At 40.5% G+C, this 26,210-nt stretch overlaps 1 protein-coding gene across 1 annotated transcript in view; it reads right to left on the bottom strand.

The window, feature by feature from the left end:
- Positions 1 to 1,427: 1,427 nt before the first annotated feature.
- LOC150080758 (QRFP-like peptide receptor) overlaps positions 1,428 to 26,210 on the bottom strand; it is a 76,294-nt gene continuing 51,511 nt past the window's right edge. The window contains 2 exon segments of the mRNA XM_090381166.1: positions 1,428 to 1,816; positions 10,834 to 10,859. Of these exon segments, the coding sequence (XP_090237292.1) occupies positions 1,484 to 1,816; positions 10,834 to 10,859 (359 nt within the window). The 3' untranslated portion in view covers positions 1,428 to 1,483.

Raw genomic sequence — 26,210 nt, 5'->3', positions numbered from 1 at the left:
AAATTACTTAATTCATAGCTTTTAAGATGAATAATTTTGGACCTATATTATCTTATGAGCTTATTTCAGTAGAGCAATGTTCACATACTGTAAAAACTTTTATGAGATCCAGCATTGTTGTGTAAGTCTAATAACTTGTGTAAAATAACTTGTTTTTGGAATGAGCTTCTGTGTTGTATTTCTATTTTACTGCCAGTGTGCCATAAAACAGCAACTAACTAACCAATAAACTTCTATTTTATAGAGACAGATAGCGTAAAAAGGTCGTTCCAAAATTGTATTAAAATATTTCCCCGAATTCTGGCATCCATTGGATACGTACTTTAAAGATAAGTGTACGTTATCAGTAGGCATCTGCCTGTTTATTTATTCATGTGCACTGTTGACCAATGTTCCATTAGAGAACATTGGTCAGTAGTGCTTAGATATACACTATTTAGAGATACAGTACTTAGGAGACTAAAAGTGCGCAACTTGAATTTGAGGGATGGGAAGACGTTTATTGCTACTGTTTGCAGTATTTTTCCGGCCCTCAAACCCTATTGCTCATGTGGTGTGATTTCTTGGGATTTAGGATTATAGCTACTGGGGTGCAGGGAGTATGGCCGCACGAAGGGCAGGCTCAGCCAAAATCTAAAATGAAGCAGTTCACAATTAAAAAAGATAGTAGCAACTATAGTAAAAGCAACAAAATATTCTGCAGCCAAAGGCTATATATTACTAGTTTAATATGTTATCATACACAAGCATTATAACAGCTTATTATTATTAGTTTGGACTGATCAAGATGAAATAACATGACACAAAGACATGAATAAAAGTTCGCATATTATATCATAAATATTTTGAGAAATAATATTACATTCTTGTTTTCTTTCTGTTTGAGGTATGTGATCCATCAACACCTTTGAGAATTTCTGGAGCAGAATACGAACTGGGCACGCCATAATCCTCGAAGCACCCCTGTTGAAAAATTCTGAACTGGAATATTGACTACGTGGATAATATGAAAGAATGTTACCACTAAACTACAAAGTGACTCCCCAAATACTGAAGAGTATTTTCAGATTATATTCTGGCTGTGGAACAACTTGTTTAGGTCATTTTGTATTAGAAGTGCAACACACAGTGAAGAAGTCTGAATATAACAAGAACGTATTCAGTTGCTGGTGGTGTGAAACTGTGCTACACTACACTCATTGGCTCCTAAAAAAAAAAAAATCACGCAGGTAGCTGCAGAATCCACAAACAGATAGGCATATGCTTGTCCATCGTGAAATATACTAAAAAAAAAAAATTCGGTCCAAAAGGTCTCAAGGCCTGATCTGATTTACAGAAACACTTCGTCGCAATCTTCATGTGAATTATAGTTCGTAGATATTTCTGCTGTGATTGACTGCTTTAGTTCAGGTGTCACAGTCCATGCGCGATCCATCGTATAATTTTAAATCCGCCCGGTTTCATGGCGGATTACTGGTAAACATCAAGTGATGAAGGTTGACCTGGCATAACTAATTGATGTGGTACGGGTACGACCTAGAGAAATCTGTCCTTGGATTCGCTGTCTTCCACCACACAGGCAGGTTCTTAACGCAGTCCGGAAGCTGTTACGGAAGTTTTGGGACATGAAGCCGTAGACACAGGGATTTACGCAGCTGTTAAAGTACGACATCAGATGGAAGGCTGTCCTCATTGGTTTCAGGTAGCCATAATTGAGCTCGTGCAAGTAGCCGAACGCAGTCAGGACGTTTGTTACTAAAATTGGGGCCCAACAGATGATAAATAGCAACACGACTGCCACCAGCATCTTGATCACCTGGAAGGGGTAAATAAATTTACTAGAATAATAGTTAACAATCACCTTGCAAGACATTTAGGATACTTTCGGTTAATTATTTTTTTAAACTCGGGTACATTCATTCGACCCTCCTTGGTCCATACAGTTGTCCTTCGATTGAAGGACAACTGTATAATGAAAATTTAATGTTATAAAGTAAAAATAAATTTTCTGTTTATACTTCGCTACGACCACATGGTCAGAGGATAGATAGAGAGAATACAAGAAATAGCACCGCATTTAGCAGTCACGGGCTTGAACCCCAGTCACTCAAGGCAAATGTACTTGTGCACCCTGGCGCCTGACCACTGGGCTACGGCGGTAATATTATCTAAAAGTAAGTCAAGGGTTTAGTGTCAGACAACTTTCTAACTACAAAATCATTTTGTAGTGAACGTTTTTGTAATTAACCAAGAAAAAGTAATTTGACATTTTCTTGGTTTACCGGAAATGTGTTTATAGTCCAAGCTAACCTGTAAACTACTCGAGTGATACAGTTTTACGACATGCGCATTGTTATTTGTATAAAATAAAACTAAAGTTGTTTAAAAACAAAAATAGGCGCACTATAGCCAAAGCAGCTTGTGCGCCATTAAACACACACACACACACACACACACACACACACACACCATCGTTCTGCTATTCCACGGGTCGACGTATGAAGCCGCGCCACCATGCCTTGTCCGTATACTTCTCTCCGTCGTTGATTTCACTCCAGTTTCCTCCTCTCTTAATGATATCTGTCTTTATCATGTCGTGCCACCTCATTCTTGGTCTACCCCCTTGGTGTTTTGTCCCTTAATTGTAAATCAAACATTCTTCTTGGAAAACTCCCCTCGTTCATCCTCTTGACATGTTCAAACGGAACCTTTCAATCCTATTCTGGAGTTTTTCAACCTGAATTCTCTCCCTAATCACATCATTCCTGATTTTGTCGCGTCTTATCTTTCTGGCTATGCTCCTTACAAATCTCATTTCTGCCCCCTGAATTCTGCTTTCATCCTTTTTCCTCATAGTCCAAGTTTCAGATGCATACGTCAGAATTGGTACGTAATGGGCCTGATATATAGCCTTCTTACACTTCAGTGATATGTTCCTGTTCCAGATTACATCTCTTGTTTGCCTATAGAAATTCTATTGTAGTGTATCCGTCAGGCTCGCCACACCTCTTTAGAACCATTACTTCACTCTTCTCCTGACTGAAAACCAGTCCAAATTCATTGGCCATACTTGCCCATATGTATGTTGTTCCCTGCTCTCTACCCATATGCAGAGATCATCTGTGAAGAGCATGTCTTTCATCTGGTCCTGTCCAAGTTGTTCCACCACTCTACATTGCACATCATTTATGAACAGTACTGATGTCATTTCGAAGCTCTCCGCCAACCCCGTCACTGTTCTTACTTTGCTCACTGTGTTGGTGTACATATTCTCAGTTCTCTCCACAAGGCCTTTCTCTATCCCCAAGTTTCTCAAAACTTCCCACACTTTCTCTCTCTTTACTGCATCAAACTCTTTCTTTATGTCCAAAAATGCCATCCATAATTCTTTATTGTGTTCATAACACTTTTCCATCAGTTGCCTGATGCAGAAAATTAGATCCACCGTCGAATCTGCCAGGCCTAAAGCCATACTGTTCCCGGCCATCCTATTTTCAATCGTTCCTCTTATCTTCCGCTCTAACACTCTCTCATACAGCTTACTCACATGTGATGTCAGTGTGATGCTTCTATAATTGGAACACACATCACAACAACAACAAAAATGCAATTTTGTAGTTAACGTTGACTGACACTAAACCTTCGAATTTTGAACAGAAGTGCTACAAACAGAGTATATCACAGAGAATTAAAAAAATAAAATAGTGTCAATAAAATGACCACATTATAAACGATTACAAGCGCAAACTAGAGTTGGTATATGAATAATGTTTGTCATTTGAAAGAGCTGCTCAAAGAGTTTATGTAGAATTGTGTAGATGTCGCTAGTGTTGATAACAGTTGGGCCTGAGAATAACCATTAAAACAGCGACGGTACAACAGATAGCGATGTGTGTATTGTGGTCCCGAGTTTAAATCGTTAATTACAGTGCAAACGGTAGTAACAGTGTAAAGGCGGTACCGCTGGGAATATGGAGGCAAGTCCATTAAGCGATGAACAGTTTAAGGGAACCTGCAAGAAGGGTGTAATAAGTATCGAGAATGTTGAATGCGTTCGTGAAAATGTTACACTCAGCCCAAGGAAATCTATTCGTTGTGCTGGCAGCGAACTAGAAATGCCCCAGACCATTCACAAGATATCTCTGCCATCGCCTTTGACTGTGCGATAATTTCTCAGTAAGCATTTTCCAGGCCGATAGATTGGATGGAGAGAATCCATTCCCTGGCCACCTCACTCATCGGATATAACCCCGCTGGACTTTTTTTCTATGGGGTTATGTGAGGAATTGGGTGTATCGTACGCCCGTTGCGAATCTGGAAGAACTTCGCGAGCGAATCACTGATGCAATTGCTTCCATGGTGACACCTGAAATACTATAAAACACTTGGCGAATAGTTTGGACATCCTACGTGCTACAAATGGTACCCACGTGGAAGCTTGACTTTTTGAGCTTTTTGTCCTTTCTATTGAAAAAGACTATTTGCCGATATCTCTTTTAGTTCCTGTTATATAATAATTTAAGGACACAAAGTATAGCCGACCAACGTATATATATATATTTTTTTTTAGGCACTGTAGCATATATGCAGAAGCGCGTGTCGTATTCACTGTGTCTGTCAGTCTGTCCGCATGTAACAGACAGACTCCTAGTGGACGAATTTTCATGAAATTTTACATTTCATTCATATACAGGGTGATTCACTACCAGTGCGACAAACTTGCAGGAGGTGTTGGGGGCACAAAGACGAATCGGAATCACATAACATTGCAGGGTCCGAAATGCCTTCGTCATGCGGTAGAGGACGTTGAACGGGAGGTCGCGTGAACAGCGATCCCGCTGGAAGTCAGCATTTGCGAACCGGTTCCCGAGGCAATAGGATGGACGAGTATTCAAACGTTGAACTGGCCGACATGCACCTCGCGTATGGAGCTGCGGACTGTAACGGGCGCGCCGCTCTGCGCTTGTACCAGGAACGTTTCCCGCACAGGCGTGCTCCTCATCATACGATTTTCGCACGTGTGCACAGAAGGTTACGTGAGACTAGCCAAAGCAGCTTGTGCGCCATTAAACACACACACACACACACACACACACACACACACACCATCGTTCTGCTATTCCACGGGTATTCATGGTACCTTTCGTTTCACGAAAGGTACCATGAATCGAGAGTGAACGACGAGGACGCCAGACAATGAGGAGAATGTCCTACGTCTTGCAGAAGGTAGTACGAGTACTCGAGCGATAGGCCAACGTTTGGGTATTTCCCAATCCACTGTATGGAGGATACTGTCAACAAACCAAATGAGTTCATACCATCTGCAACGCGTCCAATCATTGGAGCCTGCGGATTATCCACTCCGGAGGACTTTTGCTACTTGGTTTTTTCAACAGAGTGCGCCAGACAGCGCATTTGCTGCGTCCGTATTGTTCACGGATGAGGCAAGTTTCACTAGAGAGGGAACCTTCAATCAACATAACGCCCATTTGTGGGCTTTGGATTACCCCCATGGTTCGCGAACACGTGCAACTCAACGCCGTTTCTCTGTCAATGTTTGGGCCGGCATTGTTGGAGACCACCTCATTGGACTGTACCTTCTGTCCCCTCGTCTGGACGGTAGGACATGCTTGATCTTTCTACAGCAAGTCATGCCCGAACTTATTGTATGTATTTAACTGTCGAAGGGTGGCACCCGGACATACATCCAACTCCACCAATTTATCATATAATATCATATTCTCATAATGGCCTGTTAGTGTAAGTGTGTGTATAATGTGTTATAAGTCAAACAGGCTACTCTGCCACCAGGTGATAGTCCATTGGGCAATTACCACCTGGTGCCCATCCCTGGCACGAGGAGCTATGCCTGGATCTATTAACTCTGGCTGTGCATATTGCACCTAAATCCCGCACCCACCAGTAAGGGTGCAAGACTGGTGGGTGCCAGCAGTCCTGCTCCTGGGGTGCCCACACCCAAGAGGCAGCCAAAAAAAAAAAAAACAATGCACCAACTAGGAGAATACATCTTACTAGTGAGTGCAACAATCCTGCCTCATGGTCATTCCACAAGGCCAGACAAAAAAAAAAAAAAAAAAGCAGGCCTTTAGTCAGTATTAGTAACAACATGTATACTCCTCCTTTTATTAAATGTCAACCTGCAAAACCGTTGAAATTCTACAAAATTCCTTTCATTAGACAGCCAAATTAATTCAGAACCCCTAATAAAATTAGGTACCAAATTAAATAAGTCTAATCTAAATTCATCATACAAATTGCATTCATATAAGATATGATCCCATGTTTCCAACCTTCCGCAAACACAGTAAGGATCTTCCACTAAACTAAACTGATGCAACTTACTTTTTAAGGAACCATGCCCCGTAATCAAATATGAGCATTCCATACTTGGATAAAACGAGCGATGCAATTTGTTATTAAAATTAAATTCAACACTAGGTATAAATAAATAAGTTACTCTACCAGTACGACTGGAATCCCAACGGTCCTGCCATAATTTAATTAATTTCACCAAAATTTCTTTCTTCTGTTTGCTGACTGCAGAAGAAACTTCATTAGTAATCCCCAGAAATGTAATTTGTATTCCTTTTCTTATAAAATAACTTACATATAAATAAACGCTACAATCGTAGCTCAAATATATGGGTTAACTATGGTGTATTTACACCGATATTATATAGTTAATTATCAAAACCCATAAGGATTATGCCTAGTGCATTTAATTTTCAAATACATTACCACCACACCCTTCTGGCATCTCTCATAATGTGGATATAACTTCGCAACTGAGATGGCATATTGTATTACCTACCCGCCCACTGATGACGAAGCCAAAAAGCTTCGAAACGATCGTCTGGGTGGTGGTACGCTGAAAATAAATAACAGTAGTCTTCTCTACTAGAGAAGCGTTATTTATTTGAAGTAATTCAATAGTAGCTATCTTGGTGTGAAGGCAACCACATTATGAGATACAATTTAAACGATGCCTTTACGCTACAATCGTAGCTCAAATATATGGGTTAACTATGGTGTATTTACACCGATATTATATAGTTATAAAATAACAAAAAGCTCTATACACGACTGTTAAATCCAAAGGCAATACCCCCGGAATCACCTGTAGAGCATTAGTCGAAACAGTCTTACAAACACGCAAAATAGTTAACAACATTATTCTTTGTATTGATAATAGTTTTTGTTTAAATTTTACATTGACAGTACGAACGTACCAAACTGATGCAGCATACGACACAATCGGAATAAAAATAGCTTTATAATATAGATACAAAATGCGTTTACCTAATCCCCAATCTTTTCTGGTAACCCTAACTATAGAAGCAGTGTAATTTTTTATTTTCCTACTTAAATAATTCAAATGTTGAGAAAATAATAACTTGTCATCCAAGATAACCCCTAAATATTTTACCTGGGAAACAAGAGGAATTTGTTTACTAATAATAGAGATGGTCTGCTGTAGTCTAATTTTCCTTTTAATAACATCATGACAGTTTTAGAAGATGAAATTTTTAGTTTATTTAATGTAGCCCAATCAGTCAAATCCTGAACAATAACCTCCATTCTACTTTCTAATACTGCTCTAGATCTTCCTGTCACGCACAAAACCAAATCATCAGCATAAGCCACCTTATAACAATTAGGGACTGTTCTACTTAACCACTGGTTTAAGACCAGATTCCATAAAATAGGACCCAACACAGATCCTTGTGGACAACCGCGATCAATAATTCTATTAAAAGTTAAATGTTGAATTAAATGCCCGAACTTATTGAAGAAGCACATATTCCTCAGTCGTTGCGCCGCTCAATGTGGTTCTAGCATGATAGGGCTTCCCCACATTAGACCAATGACGTCCGCCAACACCTAAACGTTACATTTGGACAGCATTGGATAGCTCGTGGTGGTCCGGTTCATTGGCCTGCTAGATCGCCGGACCTATCATGCCTGGACTTCTTCTGCTGGGATCAAATGAAAACATTGGTGTACGAGACCCCCGTTGATTCAGTTGAAGACCTCGTCGCTCGCATCTCTGTAGCTGCCGGGGAGATTCGAGACACGCCAGGAATCTTCCAGAACGTTAGGATTCCATGCGGCGGCGCTGTGAAGCCTGTGTGACTGCTTCTGGTCGAACTTTCGAACACCTTCTGTAGCATGGCTTTTTGCCAATGTAAAACTTGTCATTAAAATGATTTCTGTTACACTAACGAGTTGTTGTTTCTGTTGTTTTTCTTTGCTTCTTTGTTCACGCGACCTCCCGCATGACGAAGGCATTTCGGACCCTGCAATGCTATGTGATTCCAATTCGTCTTTGTGCCCCCTACACCTCCTGCAAGTTTGTCGCACTGGTAGTGAATCACTCTGTAGAAAGACTTGTTGAGCCATCCCAAATTTCATTAAAATGTGACAAACAGAAATCCGTCTTATTATTACTTTTTTACAGTTTGTATTTAATGCAGTATTGTTAACTTTAGACAGTTCGTGTACCTTTCGCTTGTATTGTTATGTAAGACTCGGGAATGTGGTGTCGCTTATAAAGAGATATATATATATATATATATATATATATATATAATGAGGTAGATTTTTAAAATTTACATAAGAGGTTACATAAAATTTACATAAGCCCTCATATATATATATATATATATATATATATATATATATATATATGAGGAAGATTTTTAAAATTTACATAAGAGTTACCTCAGTCTTTTATCTGTAGGATTACTTCTTCGAAACTCTCCAACTCGGACCTTTTATTACGCACGGTTTAAAATGATCAAAATTATATCATCTTCATTAAAATACAATTAATTGAACGCATTTAATTATATTTTAATAAAGAGTATAAAATTTTAATTATTTTAATAATTTTAAAGTTAGAGTTTCGAAGAGAAGTAATCCTATGGATAAAAGATTGAGGTAACTCTTATGCAATTTTTAAAAATCTTATTTAAGCATAAGATATATTAAGCCTTAGTTGCTCTTGGTTTTATAGTATAGAGAGGGAGAATACATACATTAAAGTATATGGTATAAAGAAAATAAATATAGTTTGTAATTAAACTGAATGGCTGAAAAATTTCGAGAACGTAAAACTATAGTTTTATTAAGTGTTTTGTGGAGTTGTAATTAATTGATAAGAAGGTAACTATATTTACTTTTCACATCAATTCACCACAGACAAAGAATAACAAATTCAATTAATTTTAAATAAAAAAAAAATAGAAAGTAGAGTAAATAAAAAAAATAGAATAAAAAAAGAACTTGTAATGGAGGTATGTTATCAGATATTTAGTCATTACAGTATTAATAAGAAAAGTTCAATCAATATAACATTACAACATATGTTTCGTTGGTCCGTGGTTGGATTTTGAGATCAACCACAGAAATTTATTCATATAAATATATTTCGCGTATTAATCTAGAATGAAAATTCGGATCGAGGCCAAAATTTTTTTCCCAAGTTCTGTTAGTCTTTGGGAAATTTTCAGGCCCAGTTACGATTTCACAGCCCTTGTTCTCCTTCCCCCTTTCAAAAAATCGGCTTGAATAAAAATGTGTTTTTCCGTTACTCGACAAGAAAAATTAGAATTGTTATCAAATATTCAACATATTCTGCTGGCCCCTGTGGTGGTTCTAAGTTAAACTCCGATTTCATAAAATGTTTTCCCTACAGAAATATTATTGTAAATTTGGAACAGGAGCTCTGATCCATTTCAAAATTTCAATTCTTACTTAGAATATTTTATGAATCTTTTTGTATCAAATATTCATGTTGAAGTGTTGGCTTACTTTGTTATAAATTGAATTATTACTATTTGCTAACGCGCCTGAAATGTGAGGCATTGCGTACATTAACTAGCTTGTTTTATCAAGTTTTCATCAAGAACATTTTATCATAAAGATATACTTTTTTTATTTAAAAAATATTCAAATGTTTTTAAACTCCGAAATAGTTCATTATTTCGGAGTTTATATTGTCAAAAACTGGTATTATAAGAGGCATCCGTAGTCGAGTGGTCAGAAGCAGGACTTGCAGTAGCATACGCTCCTTGAGTTGACCGGGGTTCAAGCCCCTGGCTGCTAAATACGGTCGATCTGCCAACCCGCACTGGACCAGCCTGGCAGATTATGGCCCATTTCCCTCAACATGAATTGTTAAGGAGACTTCCATCCTGCAGTAGGTTGATAATGACTGCAGTTTACCTTTTATTTATTTATTTATTTATAAATAAATAAATAAATTCATATATATTGAATTTCTCTCAGCAACCATGAGTACATTCGGCTAATATTGAATAATCTTCGGCTGGTATCGAATAGTCAGGAAGTCTGAATTAGGTTCAAAGTGGAATTGAACTACAGACAACATACTTGTATGATTATACAGCGTTTTCTGCCTATAGATTAAAGTTGAATTGCACGCAAATAATTACAAAAGAGGTCCAATTAACTGAACGATTCGCAGAATTATGAAACCTTTTCGAACAAGTTTTGTGATTCTTTTTCAGTTTCAGTGAAAACGAATTTTTTTTTTTTTCCCTTTTCCCAGTCGATATGCTATATAAATAAATAAATTTTCTGTTTATACTCCGGGACGACCAAACGGTCAGAGGAGTTTTACAAGATACGCAGAATACAAGAAACAGCACCGTATTCAGCAGTCACTGGCTTGAACCCCGGTCACTCAAGGCACGTATATATGCTTCTGCATTCCCTATAAAGTTTATTGGTGGGGGGGGGAAGGCAAGCAAGCAAGCAAACAAAGAAACTGGACAGATTAATACCAACCTGTTTGACAGTATTGTTATCACTTTCTACTTTCTGGATACACACTCTGGATTTTTGGACGCTGTTGTTAGTAGAGTGCTGGCTTTTCGGGTGGGATTCCTTCACGGTCATCTCTGTTCCGGGCCTAGGTGGAATTCAAAAAACAAATTGATAAGGGAAAAAATAAAGCTTTTTTGACTATTCATATATTATTTTCTAACTGTTTCATAATTTTTTGCCCATTTGTTTACTTTTTTTTCATTCAGCTTTATTTCTGTCTTTTTATTTTATATAATAATGTGCTGCAAAACTTATTTTTTTTAATAATAATATCACTTAACAGAAACTTAGTCGATGCATCTCGCATTTTATTATATGATAAGTATCGTGACCCACTGCTCAGAAAGGTGGACGCTTTGTGTAGTGAGTTTGTTCTGAGATGGAGAAGAAACTCTCATTGTGGATCTAGTCCAAGAAATGAAGACATGACAAATGAGTAAATGAGACATCCAAAAGTTAGAAGCAAAAATAAGGACAATATTATTCATTTCTACGCCAACCAAACAAGGTTTTTTTTTTTTTTTTTTTTTTTTTAAGTAGTAAAATAAAGTCAGCATAATATGGAATGATCAGAAAGAAAGAAAATTCCAAAAAGCCAGTGAATCGTAGGAGTTTTCACGAATGAAGATAATAGAATGAATGGACGAAAATTTTTGACGTGAAAACTCTGGAACGCCGGTGAAACAACGCGTCTCCTTGATTGGCTGATGGTGTCACAAACTGAAGGTGTGAGGTGTATTTAGTGTCAGATCCGCGTATTTTTCATTGTGGGTGTACCAGTTTGCTGGAAATGCCAGAGGTTTAAAAGTGTATGGATACATGTGTATAGTGTCATGTATCGTTGTTCATCTGGTCGTTTAGCCGCTGGACCCCTGCTGAGGCCCAACGTTGCCCCCACCTTCACCCCGTGGAGGCAGACCAGGAACCCAGTACAGTAGTTTGTTTCACTCTGGCAGGTCCTGCTACCTAATTTCCTGAGATTTCAGCGGCTAGGAAAAAAAAAAAAAAAACAAACGCCCGCGCGCTATTTTATATGCAAATACGTACAGACAGATCCATATATATGCGATACATATATCCATCATCGTCGGTTTCGATGATCGTTATGTGAGGGGGATAACGCTTGCATAATAAAGGCCGAAAAAATGGGCGAATGGTAATTTTGACATAATTAAATTTTTATGTGTGGGGCATTCGCTGGCATAAAGATAAGAGTGGGTGGGAGACTGAAGGCTGAGGGGGGGTAAGGTAGAAATATGGGGATGATAGTGTAGGCAACCCCAGAAGTCAGTGAGGCAGGCCCATGCCTTACAGGAGAAAGTAGGGGGAGCCAGGGGGGCTGTCCCACCACCGGCGCAGGGGAAGGGGGTGGCAAGGGAGCCCAGTGCGAGCGCCAACAGGCGTCTGCAGGAAAACTATACAGTTGACCCTGTTGGTGGTGTCATGTCAGAGTTGTCATCTGTGGGACCTGGGTCTTGTCCCTGTTAGTTCTTTACCTTAGTGTGGTTTATTTCCTAAGCCTTCCAGTTCTCAGGAATGTGTCTTGTTCACATAGACCCAGTTGGTGGGGTGTCTAAGTTTGGTAGTCATCTCCATTTGTCATTCATGGGACATGGGTCCCGTCTATTTGGTATAGTTTGTTTCCTGAGTTTTTTAATTCTTGGGGGTGGGTCATTTCTGGTGTCCCAGTCCAAGCAAACTGAAGAACAGATGTTCTTTGGTTATAATGGTAGTGGGTTGTGGGCTGCGGCCATTTGGTTCCTCCTCCTCGCGAACAGTGACTGTGCGTAATCCGAAAAGGCTTGGTACTCCTCCATCGTGTCTAGGAGGTGATGTTCTTGTCCCTGTGGTAAGTAGTGAATTCTGGTGAGTAAAACGCCACCTAGGTCTTCATAGAGCCGGCAGTCATACATGAGGTGCTGCCAGCCGTCCATCCCCCTCTCAAGTGCAAGTTGGATCATCCTGGATCCCAAGTAGAGACAGTTTAGCATTAATCGCTCCGTGTCCAGTTAAGAGGTAAGTTACTTGTAGACCTGGGGAGAACCAGTTGGGTAGTTTTGTTCAACATTGGGTAGAAACTTCTTTGTAATCTCTCCCTTTTGAGAGTTGCTCCACCTTTCCTGCCTGCGCAATATGGCCGAAGTTGCTTTTGCGCCAAAAAAAAAAAAAAAAAAAAAACCAACAACAACCACCTTTCCTGCCATGCCTGCTGCAGGTGAGTTTATATCCTCTTCTTTTCCACATTTCTGTTGCTCATTAGGTCAATAGTGAACCCCAGAAAAGTCTGTGGGGTACCTTTTGTCTAAGTAGTATAGTAGGACGTGTCGTATGATTTCTAAGTCCAGCAGGAGAGTGCCGGCGAGCACCTGCAGAGCATGGGTGCTCACCATGCAGCAAGCGCAAGTGATGGTTAGGAGGATGGATCTGTGATACGTCTGTTTCCTGCTGTTGTTTTTTGAAACCATGTGCCCGATGCGTAAGTGACGATCGGAGTGAAGATAGTTTTGTAGAACAGTTGGAGGACTCGCTTTTTCAAGCCCCATTCTTTACGCATGACCCTGGCAACCATGTCTGCGTAGCATCTTATTTTTCACGGAGATATTTCAGATGGTCCTCAAATGACAGGTTTTGGTCCAATATCATGCCTAGGTATTTCAGTTGGTTGGAGAATTTGATTGTTTCCTGTCCAATTTTTATTTGCGGAGGCCGCCTGAGATCAAGACGTCCCTTTAGTAGGATGGAGTTTGTTTTTGTGGGGGATATTTTGAGTTGATTTCAGTTTGCCCATTCTTGAAGAGTGGTCAGGGCCCGATTTGCGAATACCTCTAACGCGGCTCTTGAGTTTGCCTGTATTGTCAGAATGAGATCGTCCACAAATGTCTGAGATTGTACTTCATGGAGATCGATGTTAAGAAAGGTGTCCAAGATAATATTCCACAGTAGTGGGCCAAGGACCGAACCTTGAGGGCAGCCCCAATGGACATGCCTGGAGAGTGTGCCATAGAAGGTGGTGATGGTTAGGAGGATGGATGACTTTGATTGGTGACTTTGATGGTTCTGTTGCTTAGGTAACTTTTGATGGTGTTATAGAGGTTTTCCGGCATGTTGGCTTCGCAGCCTCGCCAGGACGCTCGGCCACCAAAGTGAGTTGAACGCCCCAGCGAAGAAAACCTGAAATGATAATTTCAAGAGAATAAAATGAAAGTTGCCATGTAGAATAAATGGAAATACCTGGGACAAAGTAGAAAGAGGAATGCGGCCGCCGATGCACCATATCTTCGAGGGTAAAATTTATAAGGCACTCAATTGGGCAAAGGAAGAATGTATTGTCTCGATAACTGCTGGACTCAGCAAGTCTTGAGTTGAGCGGCTGCAGCCCCGGCACTATTGACAACTGCACTAAAAGTCATGAAAAATGAATGTAAAACGAACAGATAAACATACAGCCAACGCATCTAGTGAGGATGAAGTATTTGATATTTCAAACTTCAAAAAGCGAAGGCTGTCTTATAATTAGGGAAGTATGAATAAGTTAAAAAGAAATAGAATTTTAAGAAAAAGGAACCAAGGGATACGTAAACTTAGAATTTGTTAAAATAACAGGTAAACGAATAAGTTAGTGCAAAGCATCACCGACATAGGTGAAATGGCATGGTTTTTGTTACATCTCATATTGTGAACGCCTTCACAACGAGTTGCCTGTTCTGCATTACCTAAGGCCTAAGCAACGCTTCTCCAGTGGATAAAACTAATGGTACTGATTCCTCTGCGGATACAACCACCCAGATGACAGTTTCGAAGGTTGTTTTTATGTCCTCTCATCGGTAGGCGGGTGGGTACCCTAGTGATACAATGAACAAAAACCCAATTATGAAGTTTAATTCAACAATATGAGAGATGCCAGACGGTGTGTGATAATAAAGTAGTGGGGAAGCTTAATCGAGGTAGTGCAATAACAAGTCAGGCAACTCGTGAAGGCGTTCACAATATGAGATGTAACAAAAACGATGCAATTTCGCCCACTACAGTGATTTACTACGAACTAAAATGATGCTTTGAACTAACTTGTTCATTTGGTAAATTTCCCTTAGTGAGGCTTTCAGCCCTTTTTTTAAGAACAGGTAAAATAAAAGCATCAGCGAGCATCTAGAAGATTCCTATGCTGCTCGATGCGCTTTTCTCTGTTGCCCATGAGCACTTCTCAGTTTTAGACATCTGATACAAGATTTTTTTTTTTTTGAGAAAGAAAATCATATCATCCAAGTTTCTTGCGACGGCCGACTAACTCGTTAAAATAAAAATGATATATACAATAAGATAAACTAAAATAAAAACGTTAATATACAATAAGATAAACTAAAATAAAAGCGTTAAAATACAATAAAATAAAATAAAAGCGTTAAAATACAATAAGATAAGTGTTAAAATACAGAGTAGCTTTCGAAGCGAAGTGCCTCTTCATCAGCTAGTCTGTGAATGGTGTACTTCAGTATATATTGATGGTTACAATAGCACAGGTCAGCTGGGCATGATCATGTATCACGAGTCTGGTGTCGGTAGAGCAGAATTACGTACACGTGATGATCGCCAGTGCTCAGCGCACTGCAATACAGTACATTCTATAATAAGGTGTAAGCGTACTCCCCTCGTGCGATTCATAGTACTATTATTGGTGACTATGTGCAGTACTTCAAGCCATGAGCGCTGGCAGTATTCATGTGAATGGTCGACGATTTCAATATCCCGTTGGGGATCAAGAAAACAGGCTGACGCACAAGGCCTGTTTTCTAAAGAGAATCATGTTAATAGGCACCGTAAGTACTTTCCACAAGCTGGCTTGATTAATCTAGAGGGCTGGTGAAAGTGTTGTATGGGACACTTCTCACAGTCAAGAAGGTTTTTTATAGTAAATTTTGTCAGAATTAAAAAAAAAAAAAAAAAAAAAAAAATCCAGCTTCATTTAGAAAGAGCCAGGTGATATCACTCCGTTGGTATTACCATGAAGTCGGAAGACATTCTACTATTGGCATTTGTGGTGAGCAGACGTGCCTATTACAGCTCTTCATAGTGACATTAAAGAAGCATAGATAAGAGGCCGACCGGGCTAGCCGGGTGGGTAAAGTGCCTGCCTGGTAACCCAAAGGTTGCAGGTTCGAATCCCGGCTTGGGCTTGAATCAAAGTACGACAAAAACCTTGGGAGGTGCCACAGAAGCCGATGCGCCAAGAACTACAAAAAAAAAAAAAAAAAAAAAAGATAAGAGGGGATTAAAGCAGGATTAGTGAAGTAGAGCAGGATTTCAAAGGTGTTTTAGTATATTGTAAAGTTTATTTTAATAAGTTTTTTTTTTTTTCTCTCGTAATAATTTCATTTATTTTTTATATTATTTTTTGAAAGTTTCTTTTATTAAAATAATTAGTAAATTTCATAATGGTTATTACAAGATCTGCCTTGAATACTTCGTCAGAGGGTACTCATACAGAAATAGCCGATGGCAATTTCCGGGTGAGTCATGATTTTATCCTTTGCAGAACCTGTGGCATGTGTTCCAAGATAATCCTAGCACACTTGGAGATTCTTTTCTTTGTCACCGTTATAAGGAGTGACCCGATCTTAAGTTACAATTTGATCATTGCTAGAACAATTTGAGTCCCTGAAAAAACGGGTGCTTGCCTTCGAGAATAATGTAACTGGGAGCTCGTCAGGGATTCAAGACTCTAGCAACCTACCAAATGATGTACTCCTGATTCGGGCCCCAGAACAGAATAACCAAGTGCAAACTACTCTGGTTCTATTAGGAGACTCCATTGTCAGAGAAAGGGGAAATATTTTTTGTAATAAGGATAGGTGAACTTTTTTTTTGGTAGTTGTTGGCGCATAGGCTTCTGTGGCCATAATGTACCTCCCAAGGTTTTTGCAGTACTTCGATCCAAGCCCGAGGCGGGAATCGAACCCGCGACCTTTGGGTTGCCAGGCAGGCACTTTACCCACCCGGCTAGCTCGGTCGGCGATAGGTGAACTAGAACCAGGGTATGTCTGCCGGGAGCAACTATTAATGATGTCACCAACAGACTGTCAAATTTTATTATTATTATTAAATCAGTTTATTTCCCAAGAAACCTTGTGTCACCCCGGGACGGCTCTATGCCAGAATGGTGTGAAAATTTACAGACTCAGGTGCGAGGAACACATGTACCATATACAAGAGTACATGCATGCTCGACCCGAGACATTTGCAGGATTAAATATACAAAATATACATTTGCATTAAGACAAAACTAGGTCTTTGTGAAATACAAATAGGCAAGTTAAAAAAAGAAAAAAAAAAAAGTCAGTCATGTCCACGAGCAGGTGAATATCATAGATTCATTAGTATTCCTTTCTGTAGAGCTTGTCTTCACAGAACCTAACAGGGTGGATTCTAGATTTATTGAAGATCCAAAGACAATTGGGTGGAAACATGTTCCTCAGGGAATCAATGCTTGACAGCGTAAGATGCAGAGGGAGACAGGAGTCGGGGTGCTGCCCTCGGGCCCGAGATTAATGTGGATACCGATGGAGCATTAATTCGCTCCGTTAGAAGCGTGAGGACATTTTTGTCATGATATGTCTCCAGCGAGTGGTGCCCAGATTTCCTTTAGTATCAATCTGGAGATAGTTGCTTAGATGGATGAACAGGGTGGACTACCACCCTGTTCATCCAACTAAGCAAACAGTACTCTAAACAGATACTTGTGAAGGTATGAGGCAGATGACCCAATTTCTGATGCATAGAGAGGGATCGGTGTAATATACCTCAGGATGGGTATATCCTGAGGTATATTACACCGAGGTGTATTATAACCGGATAGATCCCATCCACCGGGGTGGATGGGATCTATCCGGTTATATTAAAGGAGGCAGCAAAGGAAGTAAGCAAACCCTTAGCCATAATTATGAGAGCTTCCTTGCACTCAGGGGAGGTACCCATAGACTGGAAATGTGCAAATGTGACCCCAATTCACAAAGGAGGATCAAAGGCTGACACAAGTAATTATAGACCTGTGAGCTTAACTTCTGTTCCAGGAAAATTAATGGAGGCACTGGTTAAAGAAGCACTGCAGGATCATTTAGACAAGACTTCAGTTATAGCTCAGACACAGCATGGTTTTGTTAAGGGGAAGTCTTGCCTGACCAACTTGATTGGATATTATGATGCAGTCACAAAAGAACTGGATGCAGGGAATAACTTTGATATTATATACTTGGATCTTAGAAAGGCTTTTGATACTGTTGCACATGGAAGACTGCTACACAAATTGGAGCAGTGTGACATTGGAGGCAAATTGCTGCTATGGATATAGGGGTGGTTGAGGGGGAGAAGACAGAGTGGTAATCAATGGACACTGCTCATCGTGGACTAATGTTATTAGTGGAGTCCCTCAGGGCTCAGTGTTGGGTTCATTATTGTTTTCTGTATTTATAAATGATATTGATGATGGTATATCAAGCTTAATGTCCAAGTTTGCAGATGATACAAAGGTTGGCAGGGTTGTCAAGGACACTACTGACACTATGCTGCTGCAACAGGATCTGGAAAGGTTGAGCAGATGGGCTGAGAGGTGGCAAATGAAGTTTAACATTGACAAATGTAAAGTACTACACATGGGAAACAGCAACCCCAGAGCAACGTATCAACTCTGTGGTACTACACTGACAGTGGTAGAGAATGAAAGGGACTTGGGGGTGGTTGTGCAGGCAGATATGAAGTTCTCTGAGCAGTGCAGACGGGCTGCAAGAGTAGCTCATGGAGTATTGTCAATGATATACAGGAATTTTTCCAGCAGGGATAAGGAGGTGATTATTCCATTGTATAAGGCAATAGTCAGGCCACACCTAGAGTACTGTATACAGGTCTGGAGGCCTCATTTCAAGAAGGATGTAGAGCTGCTGGAACGAGTACAGAGAAGGGCAACAAGATTAGTGAATGGAACAAAGGGGTGCTCTTACGAAGAAAGGCTTAAGTTTTGCAAATTACAGTGTCTGGAGACTAGGCACCAGCGAGGTGATCTGATAGAGGTGTATAAAGCCTTGAATGGTTTAAGCATGCTCAATGCTGATGGGATTCTTCCTCTAGCTCAGAAAAATCACCTGAGAGGGCATAAATTCAAATTGAGGAAAGACAGATGTAGGATAGACGTGAGGAAATTTGCCTTTAGCCAGCGGGTGGTTGGTTGGTGGAACAGACTTCCATCCCTTGTGGTGGAGGTTGATAGCCTAAATAAGTTTAAGGCTCAGCTGGACAGGTATTTGGAACGAACAGAGGGGTGAAGTGGAAGTGGGGTTTTTTTTTTTTTTTTGGCTGATGCTGCATAAGCTTGCTTTCTTGCATCAAATGCCTCTACTAATGCTAATGCTAATGTGCCAAACAAGCAGCGCTAGCTAATGCATACCAACACGCTCCTGACGCACTGCCCAAAGAGCCATGTACGTCTTCTGCCTCACCTTGGCAAAGTGAGGCTGAAAGGTGAGGCCAAGGTCAGTATGGGAGGTCACTTTTTTCAGCGGCTCTCCACTAACAAGGATTTGGATATCATTTTTTTTTTTTTTTTTTTTTTGACTCGCTTCTTGGTTATTGGCAGTTGCGCTATGTGGGAGGTGGAATAAATAACAAGATTATACTTTATATTTATTATTTGTTTTTTTTTTTTTTATTATTTGTTCCCTTATATGAGTTGTTGTCCACCTTATTTTAATTTCCCCACTTACACATCTGACTTTACTTTACAGGAGAATTCCAGATTCAAGGGAACTTCTTAATTATTTATAATTCCCTTCGGACAGGCTGAGTGTTCAAGAATGACAAACACACACATTAATATATAACATAACATTTATTTACACTTATATACACAATATAAAAATTAACAATTCTCAAGCACATATTATTATTATTATTATTACTCAAATTTGCCTATGTATTATCAGTTATATATGGCAATTAAATACATTGGTTTTACACTAGAAGGGTTATTTCTTTATACACAACAAACTAAATATCTTTACAAAAACTGCTATAGCTTCTTCACACATGAACAATAATTACTTAAGAGGATTAGGTACACCCTTTCTCCACTTTAAATCAAATTCTTACCTTATGTATTGATTTAGGAATTTCACTCTTAACTTTCTAAACATTATACTAATCTGTATATTAGAGTTCCAACAGTCCTTTATTTGTGAGGGAGAATACTATATAACTAGTCACTTACTTAATTTTACGAATCGGATTTCTCCGTTTTGGGGCCTTCAGCTCCTTGTCTGGGGATGGCATCATCGTTTACCAACTGCATTCATCTCAGAACTTCAAGTTTCTCCATGGGCTGTAGTCTACGTCTGGATAGGGCATCATTGTGTCTTTTAGGAAATCATGGGCTCTTCTTCGATACTGCTACTTAACCTTCGGTTCAGCTATTCTGGCGGACTAGGAATTACAACTTTATCTTCTCAGCTCACTTATCTGGGCCTTGCCTTTATCACTGCCTTCAGATGATGGACTAGGGTTATTTCTTTCCTTGGCCTTTATCACTGCCTTCTTATGATGGGCTAGGGTTATTTTTCTCCTTACACTACTTATTTTCACGCTGGCCACTTTCACTACCTTCCTATAACGGACAGGTTTATCTCTCCATAATTATTTTCACGCTGGCCACTTTCACTACCTTCCTATAACGGACAGGTTTATCTCTCCATACACTTCAGTCGTTTGCATACGGGCTACTACCCTTGCCTTTAGACGACGGACAGGTTTATCTCTCCATACACTTCAGTCGTTTGCATACGGGCTACTACCCTTGTCTTTAGACGACGGACAGGCTTATTCTCCTTACACTTCATTCATCTGCATATGGGCCACTACCCTTGCCTTCCCACGACGGACTGACTTATTTGCATACAGGCCACTACCCTTGCCTTCCGATAACGGACTACTCGACTGTTCTCTTCTATTATGAAACTCCACTGACTTTTCTTAACTTACTGACTGCACTTAACTTATCTAACCCTTCACTACTCCATCTTACCTTGTCAGATCTTTCCTAACTGGCTGACAGGACAGGACTTATCTAACCCCACACAACTTATTACTCAATTTTCCCACTAACACTGTCAAAAAACTCACGTCTGTCTTTCCTAACTCATCTCCACAAACCGCCAACAAAAGCCCAACTCTGTTCTTTTTAACCCATTTTCACAAAACACTAACAAAAACTCAACTCAGTAACTTTTAACTCATTCTTTCCCTAACACCGTCAAAAACTCAACTCTGTTTTTACTAACCCATTTCCACAAACACCAACGAAATCTCAACTGTGTGTGTTCCTTGTCTCTCCCCGTTCACTCACTTTTGTCATCTCAATTCACAACGCCCCTCATAATTCCTACATGCCTTTTTCTGAGTTTACCCAATCTTCTCATTTTGTCAAACTTTCATCATTTCCTATTCGTCCTTTAAAATTTCTCAAGCTGTATATTCAGAGCTCATTTTAATAAATTTCCAAATTTTTCCCAGGCAATCCGCTGCTTTGAAGTTCGCCGTCACCTTCGCCACCCCTCGTTAAACTTAGCAGATTTATTTTACATGCTCTAACGACCCTGCCATCGCCGACAGTCAGACGCAAATACCTGGCCGATATCTCGGTGTCACCGGACAAAGGGATGTCCCACAATGTTCAGTCTACAGCCCTTTTGTTCTTTCTGGCCATAGTTATTCGCCCCTGCACGCCAGTAGTCGCTGTCATCATTCCCGTTGTTATTGTTTGTTCTTTGCCACGGTGGGAACTGAAATGTATCCCTAATTGCTAATAGCTTACCGCTCCCTTCTCTAATTCAACCTTGTCTAATTTTTAATTCCTTGTGAGTGACCTAGAATAATATTAGTGACTGGTAATGTTTACTGTCCTATTTTGCTATTTCCTGAGCATTATTTTAAATAAATCTCCCTCATTTCTAAAATACTAAACGTGTAAGATTTTTCATCTTACAGCTAATTTGGAAGGGCTCAGATGCAGCCCAATTGTAGCAAGATAATTTTACAAGCTCAATATCTGCCCTGAAGCTTGTTGGTTGATATCATAAATCTGATGATTATGATCTGAGCTCACGTAGAACTTTAGGTCGTCGGCATAAGAGACAAAGTTAGGATTCTGAGCTAGGAAAGGCTCCAAACTGCTGCAAACAGGATAGCTGACAGCACGCTTCCTTGCGGGATGCATCTTGAGATGTCAATAGTTACCTGGAAGTCGTTGTGGGTCACAAACAGGTATCTAGGAAGTAAAATTGACTTCAAATTTTGAAGTAAGATATCTGCCAGGCCGAAGTAGTGTTTCAGAATGGTAAAAAGAGCTGAAAGGTGTATTCTGTCATAAGCCGATTTAATGTCCAGGAATATATCATCAACCTGTGATTTGCTGTTAAGGGTCTGCTGAATTCTCAAGAAGGTATCAAGAAGATTGGTAGTTGTCAATCTCCTATGAAGAACGGTATGCAGGTACTCAGGCCTGTGTCCAAAGTAATGCTGGGCAATTGCTGGCTGAATTGTTTTTTAAAAAATTTTCAGTAAAGAACAACTGATGAAGATTTCTCGCAGGTCTTTCGGAGCTTTGAGTTTCTTGATCTTGGGAATGGGCTTTACATAGTAAGTTCTCCAAATTGAAGGAACTATTCCAGATTGCAGGATTTGTCTAAAAAGGTGAAGGAGAAGGTCACTATATATGGGCTGCAAATTTTGATAATAAAGAGTGAGAAACCATCTGGACCCACAGTAGCTTTGTTGGGTAGTTTATTAATGCCATCAATTAGTCTCTAGTTATTTCGATGTCAGTCAAGTGTGTCCTAGGTAACCAGTCTTCCTGTGGGAGAGCGGAATCAGGAAAATCTGCCTGCAGAAAGCTGAATTGTGCCAATTCCTGGACAAGCTTTGGCTAGATGATGAATTTGATGCAGAAGGATCCTTCTACCCCTCTTCATCCTATTCAGAACAGTTTGGTTAAGGACTTGCCTTTTCTTTTTCCAGAAGCATGCTTTTCTTTCTTAAAGATGAAACGGTCTCAGGGGAGATGGGTTTTCTGCCATTTCTGGTAGGCCTTCTGCTTCCTGATGAAAGCCATCTTAGTTTCCTTATTAAAACCCCGATTTGACCTGTTACCAATTCTGGTGATTCTGGCTGCACCACATAGTGCAATTAACTTCAGTTGTTCGGACAAGAGCATAATGGCATCCTCCAACGGCTTAGAATAGAGACCTCCCCAGTCAAACCCAATCAAGCATTGGAGAATGATCTCTGGCTTCAGATATTTAGTAGAGAAGGCTATCTTAGGCAAGTCAGTGGAGTACTCGGCAGGGAACCCAAGGGAATCTATAAGGATAGTTTACATGCAGTTGGCGAGTGATTTGGATTGGAATTGAAAGTTGCTAGATAGTAGTTTGATGTCTTGCAAGCTGTGGAAGATTAGGTCCTGCGCTTGACTCACTCTAGTTGGTTGCTTGCTAACTGAGTAAGATTAAAGGCCTGCAGGGTGGCCTCAAGGCCAACAAGAGCATCCCCAATGCCTGGGCAGTGGCAAGTTAAAACCACCTGCTACAACAGTTGGAATTTAAGGACTAAGTTGGTTGCTAATCACGTGAGCAGCTCCGCTCTAGAGTCTTCATTGTGGTCTGGGGGAATGTAAATTAGGCAGCATTGAATTTGGTGAAGGGGACTCCTCAGCGTCATGCAGACTGCTTCAAAGTTGTTCGACTGGCTCACTCGTGTCCTTATTGGCTGGTATCGATTGTTAAATAGGATTTAAACAATTCTGCCACGCCCGCTAATCCTATGATTCCCTAAATGTTTGTAAGGGGTGTTAAAAGGGGTAAGATCAAGCTGTCTATCTGCCGTTAACCATGTATCTGTAAGGCAGATGACATCAAACTCATTAAGAAATAGTCTGGAGACAACGAAGCTTGTTTTTTAAGCTGCATACATTCTGCATAAACCAAAGAATCTCTCCTTCATGTGAACCTGGTAGCATGTTATCCTTTTGTAGTTATGGCTGTTTATTTCGACTGGGTCGATTGTAGGCGAGCGATCTGCTCCTCTCTTTGAACGGTTTATGAGAATCCAAGACAATATGCTTTGCATTCACAGAGCAGGAGATGATAAAGGAAGAATAGGTTGGATGTCTAGTTTTGATATCCTTTGTGTCTAAGTTGATCCCAAGCTCTTGGGCAAAGAGAGTCCCCTGATACTTTCTGCTTTTGTTGCTGGTCCCAGTCTGTAAACAAATTCTCTCTCGGGTCTGGACAGCTGAAATATTATATATCTCCTCAAGTCTCCTTGACAGAGGGACTGAGGTAGGTTCTGTTAGAACTGACCTATTAGACTCCTGGGATGGAATTCTGTTCCCCTGTGTTTTCACAGTCAAAACGGTTTGTGTGCAAGCCATCGGTGGGTTATGCCAGGGAAATTGCTCATGAGAGTTAAATTGATCAGAGAGACAGAAGGCATCCGCTTGAGTGTAGATCTGCTCCTCCCTGTTTTGATGTGGGGTTTCTCTCATCTCCATGTTGTAACAGTGACGAGTCTGGCTCAGAACCTGGCCACCAGGCTTCTCCTGATGTCTTCTGCAAAGTTGATACAGGTTAGATTCACCAGGAATCATGCACTTATCCTGGGTAAAAGGATTGTCGGCCTGGAAGGTCGGACTGTGCTCATGGGGATCGGTGTGCGGGGGATGAGGACCCAAAAGGTTCAACACCACAGCTACGATCTGTTGAGTTCTGTCTGCAAAAAGAGGTGAACTGTGCAAATTTTTGATATCTGTTCTTCCTTGATGGACACTCCCAATTTGTGTTGGGGGTCTTGGAAGTGCATTATCTGCTTCTTGTAACTCCGGAGCAGATGGACCATTTGCTCCCGAGGTTCCAGATGGTCCAACACTGACGTCCGACTAGAGGAAAAACAGCATTCACTAATAAATATTTTGAGATCTCCGAGTTGTTCATTCAGTACGAGCACTTGGTCGAGAATTTCTGTATTTTGGGATCTGAGTTTTCTATTTTCATCATTCAGGCAGGCAAGAGAGTCGATTATTGGGGACAGAACCTCCCCAAAAATGATCTTGAATCTTTTACGGAGGGCGTTCAGTATAGACGTGTTGTCACTTAAAGCACTTTTAATTGACAAACTACCAAAGAGGCTATTAACCTGCAAACCCGTGGCAGGAGTGGTATCAAACTCCCTATCCGAAAAAGCAACTTCTTTCCCAAAGCATAAGCTTGAATCTCCAGGTGTTCTCGACGCAGACGAAGCAATACTACCTTCAATCGAACCGTGCACCTCAAGAAGTCCAGAGGGGTTGGATGGGGTTTCTTCTGCAAGAGTGATAGCGGATATCTCTTCCTTCGTGATGTCTGCGCTTTTTGAGTTACTTGTGCAAAGGTTGCAGGTCCATTTTCTTCTCCGTTGTTTGTTCAACCTTTTTAGCTTTAGGTGGCTGGCAATCACGACAGAAGATTCTACGACACGTAACACAAAGTAATGCCGGGGCCTCCGGTTTGCAGCCACATTTGGCGCAGGACTTTTGCTGAACGCCTGTTCTATCTTTCATTGTATACAGTTGAATTGGAAGTGAAGGATCTGAGCTGATTGTTGCTTTTGGTTTTTAAGAGCATTAGCAACTAAGGCCATATTGCTCCGGGATATGCGGTGGTCATTCCATGACCTTTCCGCATCCTCCGTATTTGGTGGTGACGGGCTCGAACCCTGGTCTAATCAAGAAACGTGTGCTACGCACTGCTGCTCCTTCGCACCTGGCTACGGAGGCGCCTCTGAGCTGAAAATGGGGCGAATGGCACGTCGAGAAATGCAGTAATCGGGTAGTTGAAGAGCAAGATGCAACCAAGTCTTGCTGCAATCGGGCAGCTTAAAGTGTAGGCTAAATTCCGGAGATGCACAAATTAAGTAAGTCTTGAAAGAGCAGCTTGGCTATCTGAGACCTGCTGATGAGTGTGTCCAGCAAAAAGCGGTCATCTTATCGAATACTTGATTGCCAGGTAGAAGTAGACAAAAATAGTCAAAGTTAGGTTGCTAAGTTCCTTCTAACTCGCTGTTAACATGCAATACCTTAAGCTAAACAGATGCATAAGTAGGTGTCAGAGTTGTAAAAGTCGCACCTCACAAGTGGTCAACTGAAGGAAAACTGCTACCAGAGAGGAACTGCTTGACCTTGTGATATAGCTCGAAGCGGACAGTCGTTAGCCAGCAGAGTAGGCCAACAGAAGTGAAGTTTGAATTCAGGCCTCGAGACAAGCAAAGATGGC

The sequence above is a fragment of the Mastigoproctus giganteus genome, chromosome 9 (assembly GCF_048544385.1).
Source record: "Mastigoproctus giganteus isolate SK-2022 chromosome 9, ASM4854438v1, whole genome shotgun sequence".
Lineage (NCBI taxonomy): Eukaryota > Metazoa > Arthropoda > Arachnida > Uropygi > Thelyphonidae > Mastigoproctus > Mastigoproctus giganteus.
The sequence above is the reverse complement of the archived record's forward strand: the minus strand, read 5'-3'. Positions and strand labels throughout refer to the sequence as shown.